The following is a 21,479-nucleotide window of genomic DNA, read 5'->3' on the forward strand; positions in this document are numbered from 1 at the left end:
TAAAGTAAGGATGAGGAGGTCAGGGTGGTGAATTGGAGTGTAGCACTTCCAATTTTTGTGCCAGGGACCAGAGTTTCATTCTGTCACAGACCAGCAATTAATGTTTTAAAGGTCCCATATTGTAAAAAGTCAGATTTCAGTCTCTTTTTAATATACAAGAGGTAAAGGTGCCATAAATATAGTATAAAAGTATCAAAACGCTCAGTCCACAGAGAAATGCGCACTGTCCATATTTAGTTACTGTGCCTTTAAACAAGCTGTCAGGACTTCCATGAAGTTGTGATGTTACAGCTACTATATAAACCATTTCAAACTTGACAACATTGTATTTCCTGTTTAGTCGGGCATATAACCAAAACAAATGTGCACTTTGTGATAAAAGCATGAAATTCGGTACATTTATAGCCAAAGACATTCTGAAAAAAACTGGACATTTTGAATTGTCAATATGGTGGCCATGGCAGCCATTTTTCAAAATGGCCACCAGCAACAAACTTTTTCTTATGTGTGATGGATATAATCTGATATTGAGGACACAATTTGTTAAATTCCCAGCCAGCCCCTATCATGGAAAATTCAAGGTGGCCGCCAGTTTTCAGCTGTGAGGTGGACTGGTCAGCTATGGATGATCTCAGTGTAGAATTTTACATTTTTCTAGATGCAGAATTTGAAATAGGAAGATTTGAATTTCTTAGAAGCTTCCTATAGGCAGGCAGTATGAGAAAAATAATGTGCAGTATGAACATTAAAGCATGTAAACATTATCTAGTAGAGTCCCAAAATCCAAGTATACACATGAAAATATGAGATCTTTCATTAATGGCAGCTGGGTCGGAAAAATCATAATCTTCAAAGTAACTACAGCTTTCAGAAAATATCAAGTAAAAAGTCACAAATAAATTCAAATATGCCCTTGAAGTACCTCAAAATTATACTTGAGCACAGTACTTGAGTGAATGTACTTACTCTTTATCTCATAACATTGTAACTCTCCTTCTCTATCTGCAGCATACAACGTCGACTCTCCTTGCAGCTGCCCATCCTGCACCATGCTTACTTACCTTCCATAGGAGGGGTTGATGCCAGCTGCACCAGCCCTAACGGCAGCCCTGGTTCCAGCCCACGGCACAGACACATGCCCCCCTCCTACCGGGTAATGGTCTCTGGCCTGTGAGCTTCATTCACTCCCCCACCTGGCTCTTTGCAGAGGAGACATATATGGTTCTTTTTTTCTACAACAAATAGACTGATATCATCAGCGTATGTGCGTATTTTGTCTCGGAACAAGGAGGACAGGGGGAGAAGAGAGGGAGGGGGGGACCGAGTTTCACTCTTCGTACCTCTTCACCCCGGCCTCTCTTGAGAACTAAAACCCTCAGTCAGGAAGGGGTGCGAGGAGAGAGTGGGCACTGGATGACCCTTACAAACTCCTTCAGTTCACAGCAATGTCCCCTTGTTCATCTGCTCCCCTTGCCTAGGCATATACACATATGCACAGTCAAACCAACACAAACATACACAAGTACACACACATGCACAGACACACTGGCACCCCAATAGCAGAACAGTGGTGGACCAGCCCTGACCTGACTTGTAGCCTTATCTGCTTCAGAGGGGATTGTCTGTTTCTGTTCCTTATCTGTTGTGTGTATGTGCTCGAGGCTACGTGTGAGCGTGTCATCTAACTTGAGTATTTCACTGCTTCAGTGACTGGATACTGGTGTCGAGACGTGGAATTTACAAAACCCAACAAAGGAAATCATCCAATTTACTCCCCGTTCCCTTCTCATTCTTGTGGAGACATGTAAATATCATCATTTCTGACTTTGATGTACTGTAAGCTTTGTATATGCTGTGAATGGACAATTAAAAGGGGTTCTAAGTGTAGAGCTTGTAAGAGGAGCAGGTAATCAGGACATGGCACCCTAAAAAGAATTAGACATATGAAAGAGATTTGAACTGGTTTGTGTAACTGTTGATAAATTAGCATATGGGCAACAAAGTAGGATACATCAAAGCTTGTGAGTCACAGAACATGAAAAGGCACCAGGGCCCTGTTCCTCTAACTTGGAGTAACACATGGCTCTTTTTTCCACTTTGCTAAATTTGCACCACTGGTTACATCAGAGATTTCACATCAGACTTTGCATAGGCCTTTCATATTTTACAACTTGCTTAATATGTCCTCAGAAAGCATGTTCTACAGAATATCAATGCTATGCCTTTAAACAGGTCTCCAAGGCTGCATATGCTAGAAAATAGAGCTAAAATGCACCACAAGAGTGTTCCACAGTTGTTATATATGTGTGTGTTATATGCCAAGAAATGCACACATTCAGATGTACACTTAAAACGCAAGAGAGCACCTTATGAATTCAGGTGCTATTCAGATGAGGCATTAGTGACGGGCCTGGTCATATTGATCCCCATAGAGTGGTCTCCGTAGACTGTTAAGATGCCCATCTGATCTAGCCCTCACAGCTAACCAGCACAGACACGGGGCGATGGGGTTCATGTCAATGGCAAAAGGGCACAATGACTTCTTCAGAAGAAATAACACTCAAGAGGTGATGGTGGAAAGGATGTAGGTCTATCAGTTCCACAACAAGCCTGGATCAAATGGTTGACCTGAATTTCCAAGAGCGATAGTAAAGACAACGACGACACTGGAGCCTCATCTAATAAAGCCCCAGCCGGCTGTAGCTTTCAGTTCCAAGACGGTGATGACACCACTGCTGGTCACAGTGATAGAGCATAAAGCACAGACACGGGGCTTTCTGTCATATTGAGTGTCAAGAAAAATCACTTCACACTTAGCAACAGTGAACATACCTCAGTTGCTATGGAAATGTAATTCAGTGCCGTTGAACTGGGGCCCAAGAAGGCTGCGCTGAGCAAAACGGTCATCGACACAGTGTCGTCCTCTTTTCTTTTTTTTTCTTTCTTTTTTTTGTAAAACTGTCCTCATGCAGGAGAAAAGCAAGCAGAGACTCTGACAGAAAGGACTTTTTATGGAGCATGAGAAAGTTTGTTATTAGCATATGTTTCACCATTGGTGTCTTGGTTTTTAGTTTTTAAGGCGTTTGTTGAACGCTGTGCCTGTTGTCTTATATTGTAGCCTGCAGGACCCACAGTACATAAATAGGGTGAAATTGGCGCTGACCCAACAACATTGGCCGCACATCTGTAAATTATACAACGTGTCATAGATTTATTTCAATTCAATGCCTCAATGCATGGAACAGTGTGGGAGAACTTAGTGAAAGCTCCACTTCAGCTGGAGCGGATTCCCTCTGTGAGCTGATGTCTGAACATAAACACTGTCTTCAGTCGGAAGGCCAGTCAAGGATACAGAGTTGGAGTGGGAGACAAGCTGGCAGAGATCCACCTGCTATCGGACATATCAGGGTGACTTCCCGTGAGAGCTCCTCCACTTCCAGCCCCTGCGGAGCACAGGAGCAGGGAAACCCCGAGCACAGACCTCCAAGGAGTCACGGCTTCTCCCGCACCTTTGCCAACCAGAGAATCACGGTCACTTGACAAGTGAGTGAGAGACATTGTCAGAGGGTTGGTTCTTCCTTCAGGAGGAGAGAAACCAACTGCACATTTTATATATTACATTATATGTGATTGTGTACAATTTGCTGATACCCCGATGATGGTGTCCATGTATGGAATATTTGGTATTTGGCTTTCTCAAGACGGCATGAAATGAAATGTATAATTCACAGAGTTACCTCTGTTTTTGCAACTGTCGTGACAAATCCACTCTTGTCGTTTCATCCTCTCACCTACGATTTGGTTGTGTGTTTCCTTACAAAACATTCAGTTCTTTTAACCTGTTGATCAGCTCACACATGTCAAATGCCAAGATTCTCAGTGGACAAACTCAACATCATCATATCGACTATGCTACTGGTTTAGCAGTTATTCACTGAGGGCAATAAAGTGAAAGTAGTAGCAAATGATCAATCCTAATAACCCACTCCTGGCATTTTACCAAATTACAAAATGACTTTTTTTTTAGTCCATCTAAAATGCCAAATGCAGATCATCAGGTATCATTCTGTTGTTTTTTTAATGTGCCCTGATTTTTTGTTTTTCTTTTAGTCAGATTCACTTTTTTCAACATGGATGAAAAATTGTTCAAATGCAGTTGTGGTAGGTCAAGGGCTCATAATTTCCTGTAATAAATAACGTCATGCCGATGGTTTGTATTTGCCACAGGTCTTTTTACCTTTTTAGTTTGCAGATTGAAGTGACATATACGTATATAATTATATCTTTGTATGTGTCATCATCAGGGTTTCCGGAGAACACGAAACATACATGTCCAAAAATATAACAATATGACGTATATATTTAGTGGAAAAACACACAGGTCCATACTGTTACTGTTTTGTCAGTTTGATATGTGGTATCACATGGAGTTAAGTTCAGTTAAGAGTTTAAAATGGAAAACAAACCTATGTTAAATGCAACATGTTCAAGAGGGGCAATAACTTGTTTTCTTATTACAGAAAGAATAGAGAACTATATATATGTATATGTAAAAGATCTTTACGTACATTCTCATTTTTACATAGGAAATATTTCACGAATACGCCACAAGGATACTTGGAAGTCATTTTTTTAATTTACAGTATCTGTAACTATGTTATGTACAGATGAGGTATAGATATGAAAAAGTTGTATAAAATAAGTATCACACTTGGAACACCTGAACTTTTTTTTTGGAGCCATTAGTTGTTATGGGGGGATTTGAATAACATTCTTCTTTTATTGTCTGAATGTTATGGACAGCCTTTACTTTTCACATCATCGTTAAATAAAGTGAGACTGAAAATAATCTTTGATGTGTTTGAATCATTCCCGTGGTTCTCCAATGTTTATATTCATAATGTCGATTTAAAGGCAGTCATCAGCTGTGTCTCAATTCAGGGACTGCAGCCTCCAGAGGAGGAGGTGGCCAACAACTCACATGTGACCTTTACAACTCTGAAACTAAGAGCTCACACGTGACCCCAACGACTCTGTAAGGATTCACACCTACACAGGGTTTAAAGCCCTGCAACTCCATACCAGTCAGTTAGAATTGAAGAAGCTTCTTGGATGAGGGGAGAAATGTCTCCAAGAAACGCCAGCAAGGCCATTTGCCCACAATATAGCACTTATGATTACCATGACCTGGATGACCGAGAATCTTCACCTTCATCTTTTATTTAATACTTGAGGAGATGATTCACCACCGGACACACTGCTGTTTGATATATTTCAGGCTGATGGAGGACTGTTTTCAGGTGAACTTATAAAGATTGTGTAAGCTGTGTGCTTTTAGCTAATATTAATGTTAACAACAGCTAACGGTAGCTAGTTAACAACTTAGTTAACTTAAAATATAGTAGTCACTGGCACGCAATGTATCTTGGGATATGTTGGGCCACGAGGGATATATCTATTGCATCCTCCAAATTCTGGGAAATAAGGATGCATTTCTCGGCCGCACTTGAAGGAGCCTTTGAAATGGGATAGCCTTGGTCGCGCCGATGTGACGCAATCTGTCTTCAAATGCAGCCTTTGAAGGCTGCAGCCCCTGATTTGAGACACAGCTAATCAATGAAGAAATCAGTCCACAGTCTGCACCTTCAAAGTTACTTAGATGGAATCAGAAACATGTTGCTCTCTATTAGCACCTAGTGACAATCTGAAGAAACTACACCAACAACGTTTAGCATCTTTCAGCCTACTGCCACAGTACTGCAGAGAAAGACATATACCTAATTTTCAGCCCAATCGCTAGAATAAATGTTGGCATTGTACATTTCTGCAAACCACGGAGATGTTACATTTGTACCTTTCATATGTTGTGGATATGCTGAAACTTTGCATTTTATTATGTCTCAACTTTGTTTCTATGCTGGTTAATTTTTATTGTGGCTTAGGCTCAAAAAAGGTTAGCTTTAGAAAAATGTCATGTTTTTGGTATTAAATACCCAGTTTGGTTGCTACAAACACGGCTGGAAATGTACCAAACTCTTGTTAAAAAAATATTTGCTTTTGTTGGTCTCAAATAGTGGTCTGTGACAGCCGTCTTGTCTAGGTATCAGGCTATCCACCATCCCCTCCACCTGCTGATCAGGCACTCAGCTCAAATATACATGTAATCTGAGCTACGTCGCAAGTATGAAATGTACAAATGCCTCCCATCTGAAATTTCATCAATATGTTTAATTTATTTGTTCACTGACCAAGATGGACAAATTAATAAAAGCTCCGGTGGATATTTGTAAAATGTAAATAAATAGTTAGCTAATTAGCTGGACACTGGAGAGTGGACATTTGCTGTTCCACGACAAACACTAGCTTAGTATGGTTGTTTACCCATCAACAAAATACGAAGTCTGCACTGTATGTCTATATTTTTCAGCTCAGAAACTCCCTAGTATTTTTTGTGTTGTACTGATGTTCATTAAAAAAAAAAAAAACCCTTACTGCTCTGTCAACACTGTTACCATTGTTAGCACTGTTAGTGCTGTTAGCACCACTGATACACACCACTTAGACCATCCGACCCATGGTGGCAGGACACCTTGTCACAGAGGCATAATGCCCCCCTACCCAAGTTAACTGCCAGCTAACCTTTGTTAACACTACTAGCTCTGTCAGCACTGTTGCAATTGCTAGCATTGCAGTGCTAACAAACCTTGTTTGCAATAGGCAGCAACAGACTTGTCATTGTGGGAAAATCATAAGTGTTAACATTAACAATGTCTGTTCTATCCAGGTGTCCCAGTGTTACAGTGAGCCATTGCACATTACCAGGATCCTTAAACTGAGGCAGCTAAATGGAATTCAGCCATCAATAACTTTACTGTCTACACCTGTGCTTTTCCTCCTGTCATATTTCAAAATGGTCTCTTCTGATGAGTACAACCACAGACAGACAAAATCACATTTACTATTTAGAAGTTGTGTTAGTTTGTCAGTATAAAAGTCAATCCTTCAGCTATGAAGACATCTACAGTGACAGAAACACCTCCACTGTTTGCTCTCTGGATACAGTAAAAATTACTTTCATGTTCAGGAAGGCTTGCCAGGTCTTTGAAACACACACCACACACTCTGAAGTGGCATTACAGAGCTCAGGGGCTTTTTTTAGACTGTGAAAAATGCTGCTTCTGAGTCAAAAATCATGTTGATCTCTCACTCCAAAGGCAGAAAACTAAAGATGAAGAGAAGTACACCCATGTGACACACTGGCCAGTCAACATTAAGGATCCTAATTGGCACACCAAAAGGCACACACAGCGAGCAGGCTGCCTGCTGCCCTCACACACTGTGCAGGAAAAATAAATTTGTAATGAAAAGCCTTGTATGTTGAGGTCGATAAATAATTGAACTATAAGGAGGGACCCAGTGTCAAACAGGATGGAGGGGATGAGTGTGTGTCTGAGTGGGTTATTGAAAGGGTCTCTATGTGTATGTATCTGAGGTTGTGTGTCATTCACATGTGTGCAAGTGTGTGTGTCCTGCTGTCAGAGCTCTTCTTTAGTCTCATTGTCAAATATTTAGCATGTGGATGCTAGACGTGATCGCAAACTGTGAGAAGCAGTGTGGAGCAGCTGGCTGGGACTGTGGTAGACCAAATCCTCCACTGTCATCTGGCTCTAAGAAAGACACTGTAGATCCTGGAATTTACTTGAAGTGGTCAATAAGAGGGTCTTTCTTACGGATCAAAGAGCTAAACCATCGGCTGTCCTGCCGGAGGATAAACACCTGGCAGAGGAAGTGTTCACAACCAGGCAACCTGAAAGTTGTTCTTATTAATGGCTTATAGTTTTCAGTAAAGCATCAGTAAACAAAGTTCTAGCCATTAAAAAGGACATTATTTACAACTCACAATCCCTTCAGACAGGGAGCATTGTTCGGAGGTAGCACAAAGTCTCTGAGTTTTCTTCCTTTTTTTATTATTTGGGTGAATTGAATCTTTAAAGCACAGATAACTGATGCTTTTATAAAATAACTGTTTTAAATGACAACGTGCTTCACAGTGAACTGTATCATGGAAGTGGTGCTGATCTTCCCATCTACTCTCAAATAAAAGCATATTTGCTAAAATGTGGATCTATTCCTGTACGACTTCGCAGGATAATGATAACCTTGTGATGGATGTAATTGTTGTTCATACATCTCTCTATGGAATCAAGTGAACTTAAGCTTTTAAATCCAGTATGGCTCTGATACTGATTCGCAGATAACCACAGATTGTGCCGAGCTGCTTCCGCGGGAAGAAATGCTCCAGTGTATGGAGATGCTGCATGACCTTCTCTCTCGTCTCAGCGGGATCATGCTGTGCAAATGGAAGGCGGGTTGATTAAGTTGACCTGGGTGTCAGTGGAAGGGAAACATCTATGTATCCTCCTTAACATGTGATGGCCTGCATTGGAGGAATGAAAGCTTGGTCGCAGACAAGTGCAGCAAGCGTTATATCCAATTTATCAAACTTAAGCACACATGTACATTTTAGTTATGTTTTTTGGGCATTTTTGCCTTTAATGGATAGGATAGCCAAGTATAAAGGGGGGGGGGGGGTTAGGGTTAGGGTTAGGCACGGGGGGGAGGGGGGGGGGGAGAGAGGATGACATGCAGCAAAGGGCCACAGGCTGGACTCAAACCAGCAACAGCCTTGCACATGGGGCGCCTGCTCTATCACTAAGCCACCAACGCCCCAGCACACATGCACATTTTAAGCTGTGTTGATCTGAGGATTGCGGTGGAGAAGGCCACACACACATGACTTTCTGACCGTCTTTATGTCACAATAACTTTATATTCTGATGGTGTATAAATGCAACAACAAGGTCACACTGAAGGGTTCTGGCTGCAATCGAAATTATAAACAAAACCTCACTGTGATGTAGAATGAGCTAATGATATCTTTTTAACCATGCTAGCAGCATAGCTCTAGGTATAGCTATCAGCCATCAGACGTCTTTGGTCCAGACCAGATACTGTAAATAAAGATGGACAACACATCTTCACTTCCTCCCACTGTACAAAAATGAAGCCAAATATCCTGAATAAGAAACAGAAAAAAAAAACTTTATTTGACATAATATACTATGATTTTTTTTAATATAATTTTTTAGAACATACTATGCTATGGGTTGTTAAATGTTTTATTACACACTATACTATTACTCTTTTTTAAATCACTTTTTATGACATGCGATACTATGACTTTTTATGACATACTATACTATGACCTTTTTTTTTATCACTTTTTATGACATACTATGCTATGACTTTTTTATCACTTTTTTCACATACTATACTATGGCTTTTTATGACATACTATACTATGACTTTTTTTCATCACTTTTTATTACATACCATACTATGACTTTTTTTATGACATTCTATACTATGACTTTTTATGACATACTATACTATGACTTTTTTTATCACTTTTTATGACATACTATACTATGACTTTTTACGACATACTATTCTATGACTTTTTAAAATCACTTTTCATGACATACGATACTATGACTTTTTATCACTTCATCTTTTATCACAGCTTTGTACATGGCGTGCCTGCTCTACCACTAAGCCACCGACGCCCCAATATACTATTACTTCTTTGATTACTTTTTATGACATACTATACTATGACTTTTTTGATTACTTTTTAAGACATACTATACTATGACTTTTTTCATCACTTTTTATTACATACCATACTATGACTTTTTTTGACATTCTATACTATGACTTTTTATGACATACTATACTATGACTTTTTTTTTTATCACTTTTTATGACATACTATACTATGACTTTTTTAAATCAATTTTCATGACATACGATACTATGACTTTTTATCACTTCATCTTTTATCACAGCTTTGTACATGGGGGGCCTGCTCTACCACTAAGCCACCGACGCCCCAATATACTATTACTTTTTGATTACTTTTTATGACATACTATACTATGACTTTTTACGACATACTATTCTATGACTTTTTTTAAATCACTTTTCATGACATACGATACTATGACTTTTCATCACTTCATCTTTTATCACAGCTTTGTACATGGCGTGCCTGCTCTACCACTAAGTCACCGACGCCCCAATATACTATTACTTTTTTGATTACTTTTTATGACATACTATACTATGACTTTTTTGATTACTTTTTATGACATACTATACTATGACTTTTTTTAATCACTTTTTCTGACATACCATACTATGACTTTTTTTGATCATGTTTTATGACATACTATACTATGACTTTTTTGATCACTTTTTATGACATACTATACTATGACTTTTTTATCACTTGTTATGAAATACTATACTATGACTTTTTTGATCATGGTTTATGACATACTATACTATGACTTTTTTGATCATGGTTTATGACATACTATACTATGACTTTTTTGATCACGTTTTAGGACATACTATACTATGACTTTTTTGATTACTTTTTTATGACATACTATGTCATACTATACTATGACTTTTTGATTACTTTTTATGACATACTATACTGACTTTTTTGATTACGTTTTATGACATACTATACTATGACTTTTGATTACTTTTTATGACATACTATATTATTACTTTTTTGATTACTTTTTATGACATACTATACTATGACTTATATGACACTATACTATAACTTTTTGATTACTTTTAATTGCAAACTATTATATAACTTTTTTGATTATTTTTTTAGGACATGCTATACTATGATTTTTTTTATCACTTTTAATGACATACTATACTATGACTTTTTTATGACATACTATACTCTGACTTTTTTGATCACTTTTTATGACATATTATACTATGACTTTTTTAATCACTTTTTATGACATACTATACTCTCACTTTTCATGACATACGATACTATGACTTTTTATCACTTCATCTTTTATCACAGCTTTGTACATGGGGCGCCTGCTCTACCACTAAGCCACCGACGCCCCAATATACTATTACTTCTTTGATTACTTTTTATGACATACTATACTATGACTTTTTTGATTACTTTTTATGACATACTATACTACGACTTTTTTAATCACTTTTTCTGACATACCATACTATGACTTTTTTGATTACGTTTTATGACATACTATACTATGACTTTTTTGATCATGTTTTATGACATACTATACTATGACTTTTTTATTACTTTTTTATGACATACTATACTATGACTTTTTTGATTACTTTTTTATGACATACCATACTATGACTTATATGACATGCTATACTATACTATAACTTTTTGATTACTTTTAATTACAAACTTTTCTATGACTTTTTTGATTATTTTTTAGGACATACTATACTATGATTTTTTTATCACTTTTTATGACATACTATACTATGACTTTTATGACGTACTATACTATGACTTTTTTATTACTTTTTCGACATACTATACTATGTCTTTTTAAAATAACTTTTTATGACATACTATGCTCTCATTTTTTGAGTACTTTCTATGACATACATTACTATATTTTTTTTAAAATTATTTTCATGACATGCTTTATTACGACTTTTTGAAATTACTTTTAATGACATAATTGTCATAACAGGCACTGTACCTACCAGTACCAGTACCTAACCAGTGGTTATAATAGGTTTAATAATAGTATAATAGTAGTTTATTTTAAGTTCATTTATGATTATGATTACTTTTGCTAAAGATGATTTTGGACAGGAATGTGTAGTTGCCTGTCTCAGCATAGGAAATGTTTTTCAATCATATATATTTTTTATTAATACATTGATATGCTTACAGCCTTTGACTGGTACGTTAAATTGACACAGTAATACACTTACGGACTTCAAAATGTTACCATATGTCTTAACACCTTAAACCATGAAAAGTTTGACTTTGATTTATTTGTTTTGTACCAGTCTTAATGGGATTTTTTGATTAATGATGTTTTGTTGTGAGGTGCCTGGAGTGAAAGACAGTTATTTTGTATTTTCTTTGATCCTGATCTGCAGTCCACACCTGTCTTTGCACAGCTTACTGTAAGTTTGCACAATAGTTGGACTCTCACCACAGAAAGCCTAACTGTGCTGCAGGAGGCACTGAGGCAGGAAAATACACACACACCCTCACACAATAATAACTTACACTGATGTATGACTCATTCACAGACTACAGTGAGGCAAACCATGCATGCATACTATACACTCATACTAAGAGCACGATAACAATAGCAATCTTTCTGTTAGAAATATGTTTCTGACACAGAGTCTTCATCTTTGTCTATCTCACAAAGGCTGAAATGTCACAATTTTAATGCTAGAAAAAAGGAGACGTCAATCTCCATTAAAATCTAGTTGCCAAGGAGAACCAACACTGACACAAAAGTGTAATGATATATTCATCTCCAGTATTCCCTCGTCCAAAACCAGTTCTAGAGCAGTGTCTCTGAGATGTCAGTAACCTTTTTCAGTGGTTTATTACGTGTGCCACTGTTCACCATTTTCCCTATTAATCTGCAGCATTTGAGGATTTTCAGACGTGGCTTCTAATCCCTCCTTGGTACCACATTATGGCAATCTAACCTCATCAAGACAAGTGGTCAAGGGCACATTGGAGAGGACATTTGAGAAAGGAGCATATGCCCTGTCTATTAGTATGCTAGTCAGAGCAAAGAGCCGAGAGAGCTCCTCACACAAATGTGTTGATGAAAATCCCCAGCAAGATGATCACTCATGTTTAAATTGAAACATCACTGATAATGACTCAATAATTACATTATGGTATATAAGATGCGGAAAATCTCTTGATATATGGCTGCATTGTCCCAAAACCTCATTTCACTGTTTGAAAAACAGCCATTTTCCTGGAAGAGCATGTGTGGCACGGGTTGACTGATGCTGCCATACATACCAGGGTACGTGATTAGAGAGAGAGTTATGGCCAGCGGTTACAATCTCCTGCAGGTAAATTTATTGCTTACATATAATGACGGCACACTCAGCTGAGTCCACAGTAAATCCAAGACTTGGTCTCCCTCTGTCCTTGAGAATTGTGCTCGGTCTCCAAAAGCAGGCGTACCTTAATCTATGTAAAGCTGCTGCATTCAATAACTGGACAGTCCTGCAGTGACTGATCCTAATCTACTGTTATATTTAAAGTCCTGCCTGCAATGGACACAATGGACCATACCTGTTTTATTTCCTTAACTACAATTCATGCATACTTACTGCCAACATTTTTTGTAATTCATGTGGTTGAATACTCACAAAATGTTGTAAGATAAGTCTGAGGAGACACAAGATGATGAGAGGATTTTTTTAAGTATAAATTGCCCTAAATTGTATTAATTCCAGAAAATTTTAAGAAAATCTCTGGAGTTTTCTTTCTTGTTGTTGTTTTCTATGTAAATAACTGAATAATTTCACTATTTGGTTGAGCTGGTCACAACTGGCAGACATATGCAACCAGTGATGAGGAATCACACATATACATTGCTTTGTTTAAGGGGGAACAAGCCAAAAAGATTTAGAACCACTTATTAATTATAAGTTAATTAATTAAAATCAATTAAAGGAATACTTCACCCCTGACATGGTACCTGCTTTTTTTTGCTAAAACCTTACTATTCAAAACATTTCCACATAATCAAACTCAGGCAGCCATGGCTGGGGAAGCACGTGCATTAAATCTCTGCTTGCCAACCTGTATGTTCAAGTATTTTAAATAGAACATGACTTGATAAATAAGACTTGAATCACACTAAAAGAGTTGTATAAGAGTTTGTAAAAGGATGTTTTGATTTTTGGATTCTTCGTTCGTCATGGAGGCTTGCCAGAGAAACAGTTTTCTTCAAATCCAAGGTAACATGAGATGACCATTTGATATTCAAATGGTCATTTTGGAGGCAAAGTCTTCCTTTAAGTTAGGGTCAGCTACACACCATTTATGTTTTGTGATCTTACACCATCTTGTATTTAAGACTTGAGTAATTTCAGAATCACCAGAACTCCACTGAGAAGACAAGACATTTTGGATTAAAAAAAAGTTTAATTAATTTGGTCATAAAACAAATAAACATACATCTGTGCGATTAACTTCTTTGATTTGTTACTGACAAGCATCCGTTCACTATATAAATGTTTACTTACTAACCAGTCTAAATATGCAATCGGTATAGATATCCAGCAGCGTCGTCTTCTCTGAATCTAAAACACTTTGAAGTGTCTAAGCAAAATACCACCCTTGGGTCATGGTGTTTTCACCATCTTGCTTCCACCCATCAAATCTGTTCAGCTGTGTGCAGACAGACTGCGGGCCATGTGTGCTGAGGGTTTGTCCTGCGACTGACCCATGACTTAACTGGCTGTCACAGGGAGTGAACGGCTTGCCAGCGAGCAGCTGTGGCCTTTGTGCCACAGTCAGGCCTGTGGCCCTCAGTCCAAGTGCCTCTCTGTGTGTGAGAGACATAATAGTGTCACTGTTGGTGGTGCTAAAGAGCCCGTTTGTTGATGTTGAAGATTTTGACAGAGTGGTCGGCGCTGGCGCTGGCGAGCTGGACCCAGGAGCTCTCCTCCTCTACTTCACTCTCTCTGTCAGTCTGTCCATCTGTCTTGTTGTTCTCTCGACCTACTCGGCCGCTCTTGGGCCTCCAGCGGAGCCTCTTGACTGTCAAAGCGTGGCTTTGTCTGCAGAAGTACATGTGATGAAGGGAAACAGCAGAATACTCTGGATGACAGAACAACCATTAGACAAAATTCTGACAAATACCTAGTACTCATTCTTTACTACTGTAACACCTCTGCTTCTCAAACACAACACATATAGAGACAATTTCAACTTCAGTCCTCTGATCTTGCAAGTTATGAAAGTGTAGTTGTGAGCAGCACTGAAGCCTGATGAGCAAAATCCTTCTGATACAAAGACACAACTAAGATACCTGGGTTCAGTTCACTTCCTGAGCTCTACAGACGATGACTCACACACCCATGCGGGATCCAACGCACACAGAAATACACACAAGTACCTGTCAACCGCTGCCCAGATCAGAAGAACGCAGCCATTCAGATCCTGCTGCCTTTTTGTCCATAACACATAACAGAGAGCTTCTGCCTCTCGCCAGCCACATCAAACTGAAGCTACACCGCTGTTACTGTGACACATTGTCATTTACATCTGCCGCCAGCGGCCACTGGAGGCCTTTCAAAGATGCATGTTATGAACTTCAGATGAACTGTGTGTGTGTGTTGTAAGGATACGAGATGTCCGTTTCTCCACAGCTGCTCCAGTCATGTCCTCTAGCAGGCTCCTGGCCAGAGCTCCACCTGTAGAGAAGGATTCTGCCGCACTCCAGGCCCACTGCAAGCAGGTACCTACACACCACACACACACAAACACACACTCAGCTCAAACACTAAGAAGGCAATGACCAAGATACAAAGCTGAAATTCAAGATGTTCATATACATATTGTTAATACTTCAACCAAATTAAATCCAGCAGAATTAAGATGTTTCATCTGGGGATTTAAGGGAGGAATCTCTGAATATTTCATCCTGTGACATATCGATACTATCAAGCAGCTCACTATGCCCTGAAGCCATATCGGTGCATTGTAGTTGTACCAAGTATTCTCGTATCAAACGTGATGTTTAAGTCGGACTTCTGCTTTGTGTCTCCACAATAATTTATTCAGTATTGATTTGTAGCCTCATCATTTCCATAGCTCCCTGCTAACACTTGAGCGCAGACTGTGCTGAGCCACAGCAGGTAACTTCTGCTCTACATCCTTGTGCCTTATTAGAACTACAGATAACTTTACATTAAATCAGTGGATGTGCACTTTAAGTGTAGACTGAGGTTTTTCCAAAGCCCACATAAAGAGTGTTAGTATGACAATGATATGTTGGTTGGTCAATAAAGTGATACTTTCATAAAGTTGGCCATTTTACAAAAAATAAAATGAAATACATGACTGAACATATATTTATGCGCGCGTTTAAGTATTGCATTAGAAAAGCTGTATGGAAACTGCAAAATTTGATACAACTTCACCAACAAGAAAAAGTTTTTACTCTCACTTGAGGTGGTTTTTGCCTTAGTCAAAAAAGAGTTCATGTGCTAAATGGGTTATGGAAATGCCTTGGCTGATTAAGCTCTAACCAACATTTAGCTAATACGACCGATCAGTTGTTTCCGCTATCCACGTTTCCCGGATATTCCAGTGATGACATCATTTGTCTTCATCTCCAGACAGCATAAAACATGACCAATACTAACTGAAATAAAACAACAATTGAAACAATTTCTTGAAGACTCCTGTCCATGTTTTTCTTATAAATGGGTTAGATGGCCAAGGTGACTTCTGTTTTGAAACCTCGACTTCTTCTGCTCTGTTGTGTTTACTGGTGGAGTTCAGCCATGTGTGAAGCGTAGCCTCTATCGCCAACTTCTGACCTAACTATGCATTGCAGAGCCTTGTTTATTCGCTCCAAACCAGTTGATGGAAACATACCTTATGCACATTTTTGCAAATTTCAATAGTTTGCTTATTATTTGCTTGACAACTGAATGGAAAGATGACGTACGTGTGTGTGTGTGTGTGTGTGTGTGTGTGTGTGTGTGCGCACGCGTGTTTGAACATATGTACCTGTTGTCAGAGCAAAGCACGGGGCAGAAAGCCACAGCGGTAGCAGAATCTCCCACATCCAGGATTGAGGAACACGGTTTTATCTCTGGCGGAAGCATAGCATCTCCAGAGTCCTCTAATCTGCACGGTCCCCACACTATCACCTGGACACACACACACACACACACACACAAAAAGAAACATTTATGAGCAGTCAAAAAATATAATTGATGCTCAAAACAAAAATATAAACATTACAAAACTACCTCAATGTGCAACCATCAGTTTTCTTACAATCATTATATCACCTTAAAAGCAAAGACTCACCTTCTTGTCCCGACTGGATGTCACAAAATATTTGCTGTCTGGGCTCCAGTCACATGACCAGATGATCCGGCTGTGTATGGCTTTGTCCTTCACTGTGTGTGCGTACAGCGAGAAGTGCGGCTCTGCGTGGATACAAACAAGCAGGTAGATTAAATAAAGAATGAATTCAATATATTATTATCTTTTGCCACACATCTCTGACACTGCCTTTTTGATGACAGATGAGCTGGTAGACAAAACTGTGTGTCGTGATTATCGTAGCATGACATCAGCATGTCAAGATCCCCACCTCACTGCTCTGTGGCAACAAAGGCTTTCCCGAGCGACAAATAAACAACCAAACAAGACAGAGAACCTCATTCCAGCCCTCCATTTCAGTCAGTTTTGGTTTATGGCCTGCTGCTGTTTATTTCCCCAGCCTAAGTCATTTCAGACCCCAGATTGGTTTTCCCCAGAGAGCTTGTTTGTATGCTGGTGGCAGCCGCCTGTCTGCGCGTCTGCAGCACTGCTGCTCTCCACTGGCACACACATACACATACACACACACAACCGAGCCGGCATGTACACACAGCCGTAAAACCACAGCGTCGCCACAAAAGTCTGAGTTAACCACCATGTCGTGTCTATGTGCTCACAACACTCTCTCTACAAAATGCACAAATATTTGTGGGTGTGTTGTGTGAGACACACAGGTGTCGCACCTCCTTCCATTAACACTCTCATCTAAAGACTGTGAGGGGCACGATAGGCTGTTCAGTCCGACCTCACAGAGATGGAGACTTGAAACAGACAAAGTAGGAGAAAGAGGAGACGCATTGGGTTGAGACACAATAAGCACAATGCATCAAGAAGATAAGAGAGCAGCACATGAAAAAGGCTGCACAGATTAGATAGACAGCTGCACAGCAAAAGAAGAAAAGGGATGGGAGGAAGGTAACAGTGTCTCCTCATGAAGATGTCTGGGTGCTTGACCCATGATGGAAAGGAAGAGGAAGGAGGAAGAGGAAGGGAGGAGGACGTGGTTAGACCAAACAGGTGAGAGGAAAAAAAGAGACAGAAGAGGTGAGAATAGAGGGAGTCTGTTTGTTTGATCAGCTCTGACTTCGTTTAACCTTCCTGCATCGGGTCTGTGAGACTGTGTGTGTGTGTGTGTGTTCTTCACAATCACCTTGAGTGATTCAGCAGCCAACCAGAACAGACGGGACCCCTCCCCTCCAAACCCTCCATCTCCTCCCTCCCGTCCTCTCTCACAAATACCATCCCATCACCATCGGTGCAGTCCACCATACAGGCAAACAGGAAGGTGCAGGACTGCTTAGCCTCTGCCAGTGCCCATTAAGAACACCCCGAGCTGCCAAAAGAGCCGTAGGATGCGTTACCAGGTTCAGGGGGGAGGTAATCCTCTGGGCTTAAGTGTCGTGTTCTGCTCACCTTGGATGCAGGATTATTTGTTTGAGTCAAGGTGTGGAGATTCTCTCATATAAACAAACTCTCCAGGAGCACGCTGCTGTTTACAACAGGGGCCCTGCAGGAGGATCTCACTTTTTCTCTACCGACTCAGGACATTAGCCAGCAAAGGCACTGATCTGATGTCAGTGCTTCTTTTTTTATTTGTTTCAGATTTTAACTATCTTGTTCCAGCAGGTTTATATCTATTTTTATATAATCAAAGTTAATAAGAAACAGTGTTTAATGGGAATATCTCACACCTGGCCAACACCGATCTGGGTCGATAACTACTACATAAAGAGTGCTCTGAAGATGATCACATGACTAATCACATGTATATTTGGGGCAGGAATAGCCAACTGGAGACATAAATTTACCCTACCTCTGCCTCTACAATCCATCACTGATGCCAAGTAAAAACATTGATACATATTGTACACCTTTACTTTGAAATTCCCGTGGCACGTCTGTGTCTTCATTTGCACCCAAGTACACCTCCTTCCTAGGGCGTGTTTACTTCACATAAAATACAAAACCACAAATAACCTGTAATAATATTTAATTGAATGAATACTTTCATACTTTATTTGGTATTTTTGTCATATACATTTTTTCGCTTATAATTGCTGGGTAATATGTATGTTGATGTCTTCCAATCTTGCACTGGAGCCCGTCATAATAACTTGCCCTGGGGCCCATTCTAACTACCATATGCCACACGCCTCCTGTGGATTAAATTGTAAGGAAATGGCTGAAATGGAAGCCAAAAGAAAACTGGAGTTGAGCGGGACAGAAATTGTGATGCTGGTAGAGAATGTACACCAGACAATTTTATAATTAGGGAAATTTCATACCACACTGGCATGTGCAGACAATGAGGATGAGACAAAAAAAAAAGGTGTAGCATCCTATCAAGTCAAATGCAAAGACTATAACGTGAGAAGTGGAGTTCTGGGGGAGTATTTAAGGTTTGGATCTAGAGAGGACTTAATTTCAGATACTGACAGCGGTGACCTTCCGGAAACAAATCTGTTCCTCTAACAATTAATGTCACCACCAGTGAGTTAAGTCTAAAAGAGGCCAAAGGTCAAGCCAAACAGACAAAATGAGTGATCGAGAGCTACAAGGGAGGCTTTTAGATTGATGATTGCAACATGTCAAATAACAAAAGGCTGTATTGTTGGGGGTGTGCGTGTGCGTGTATCTGGTCCGAGCAGCTTGAGATGAAACCAATGGCCGAGAACAAGCCAGTATGTTTATATTTCTTTAAACAAGGGTTGCAAAGCTCTAGAAATGTATTTACAGCGTTGAGTTATAGTTTCCTTCTTCATCTCAATCCTGACATGATGTGCACGTAAGCACGGCAACTCTGCTATACTGACAAGCCCTCCGGCAATAAATGAGGTCTGTTGTATTCTGCATAGTTCTGAAAGCCCTCGTAACCTACTTTAAAGCTTTGCTGCACCTACTATCCAAGGTGTTATGTGCAATAAAGATAATACATTTGCTATGGGAAAAAGTTAGTGGAATTCTAATTGTGGTCGATTATGCAGAAAAGATGTGGTTTAATTTAATAAATAAGCTTCCTTTATTAGCTCCTTTTTGGACTACTTTCAGTCAACACATCACTTGTTTGGCTCTTCGCAGTATTAATTAGGGGAGTCCTTCTAATCAGGCCAGCTTGACATGGAATTTGATTTGGAACAAATCTGCTCAGTGGGTTTACCTTATTTTAATTAATTTGGAGCTGGTGTCTGCCAGTAAGGCTCCAACACTGTCTCTTTGTCTTGAAATTCACTCAAACACATCTTAATCAAGCTAATTTTATTTGCAAAGCACCGTGAAGAACTATTACCTCATCATGAGCTGTACGGCATTACAAGACTAAATAAAGGAGTGGATCTCCTCATTAGTGACTCCCTCTCCTTCCTCACCTGGACTGTCAGGTGTGGGCAGGTCCCGTCTCCATAAAGACCAGGTGCGATCACGGGAAACAGCCAATAGGAGTTGTGCATCGGGGGAGAAGGCCATCTGGGTGACGGTGAGTGTGTGGCACGGCAGCATCTGCAGCTGACGCCATGTGGCTGCACTCCACAGCAGAATTGCTGCGTGCTCGGCTTTAGATGCCTGGAAGAGACGGTTTAGATGAGTTCATCTACAGAGAAAAGATACATCATCTTTAAAAAGCATCTTATTTATTTGTCTTTTAGTTTGTGAGTTCTGCACCTATTGCTCCTTGTTTTATATACTAACTTCTGTCTTTTTGTCATCCTTGTTGTGTGGGTAACCTCACTCATTTCCTATTACCATGGCCTCCTCCAGTGTTAGAAAATGTTCCCAGGTACTGCTCTGATATCTGATATGCCACCGTATTTGCTTTGCAACAGCTGTCACCTTGTCAAACTGTCAATCTGACACCCTGACTGCCTTATACTGAGGTTACTTTCAATACGTTACACCCTGTCATCTGTACAAGCAAAGAAATCTCCTGTCTTACTTTCTGCCATCTCTTTAGCAATTTCTGTAACCAGGCAACCAACCCCAGAGTAGACTATCTGCTTCCTGTTTACACTGGTAAGCACAAGCCCAGTATACGTGAATGGTCATGTGATATGCGTTTTCAGGCGTGTTAGTGTGGACGATAGGGCTGTCCCGAATACCACTTTTGGGGCATTGAGGCTTCGTTGAGAAATATTTGTCATATTTATTTATTTAAGTTGCACCTAAAATAACCTTTAGCCATAATAGCTAGAAAAAAAGAACACGGTTTTAAGGTGATTTGCCAAGCTCGCTGTAGATTTGTGATATGCCAGTTTTCCTTTGGCATATCTGGCACTAAACTTTTGGGGGGTTATCTTTGTTAATTTTCAAACTATTCCAGACTCTTGACTTTTTCAACGTGTTTCTAGTAAATCTGTGAGCCTGTCACTGTTGGTCAAACTGTTGGAGTCATATAAGTAAGCCAATCATTTAGTTTAAACGTCCCTGTCTGAGAATAACTAATAGTTAATGTTGAGGCAGAATGAATTATGCTGGATAACTA

At 39.6% G+C, this 21,479-nt stretch overlaps 2 protein-coding genes across 3 annotated transcripts in view; one reads left to right on the plus strand and one right to left on the minus strand.

The window, feature by feature from the left end:
- Positions 1 to 4,827, plus strand: part of gabbr2 (gamma-aminobutyric acid (GABA) B receptor, 2) — a 228,969-nt gene extending 224,142 nt beyond the window's left edge. For both annotated transcript variants that reach the window (XM_049603071.1, XM_049603070.1), the window contains exon 19: positions 1,009 to 4,827. In XM_049603071.1, coding sequence (XP_049459028.1) covers positions 1,009 to 1,174 — 166 coding nt within the window. In that variant the 3' untranslated portion in view covers positions 1,175 to 4,827. The remainder of the gene's footprint in view (positions 1 to 1,008) is intronic.
- Positions 4,828 to 14,098: 9,271 nt separating this feature from the next.
- The window catches only part of elp2 (elongator acetyltransferase complex subunit 2), a 37,822-nt gene continuing 30,441 nt past the window's right edge, over positions 14,099 to 21,479 (minus strand). Inside the window, exons 18-22 of the mRNA XM_049603051.1 lie at positions 20,371 to 20,563; positions 16,988 to 17,109; positions 16,682 to 16,824; positions 15,292 to 15,405; positions 14,099 to 14,721 (exon numbers count right to left, since the gene is read on the minus strand). Coding sequence (XP_049459008.1) covers positions 14,526 to 14,721; positions 15,292 to 15,405; positions 16,682 to 16,824; positions 16,988 to 17,109; positions 20,371 to 20,563 — 768 coding nt within the window. The 3' untranslated portion in view covers positions 14,099 to 14,525. The remainder of the gene's footprint in view (positions 14,722 to 15,291; positions 15,406 to 16,681; positions 16,825 to 16,987; positions 17,110 to 20,370; positions 20,564 to 21,479) is intronic.

Source organism: Epinephelus fuscoguttatus, linkage group LG17, assembly GCF_011397635.1.
Source record: "Epinephelus fuscoguttatus linkage group LG17, E.fuscoguttatus.final_Chr_v1".
Taxonomy (NCBI): domain Eukaryota; kingdom Metazoa; phylum Chordata; class Actinopteri; order Perciformes; family Serranidae; genus Epinephelus; species Epinephelus fuscoguttatus.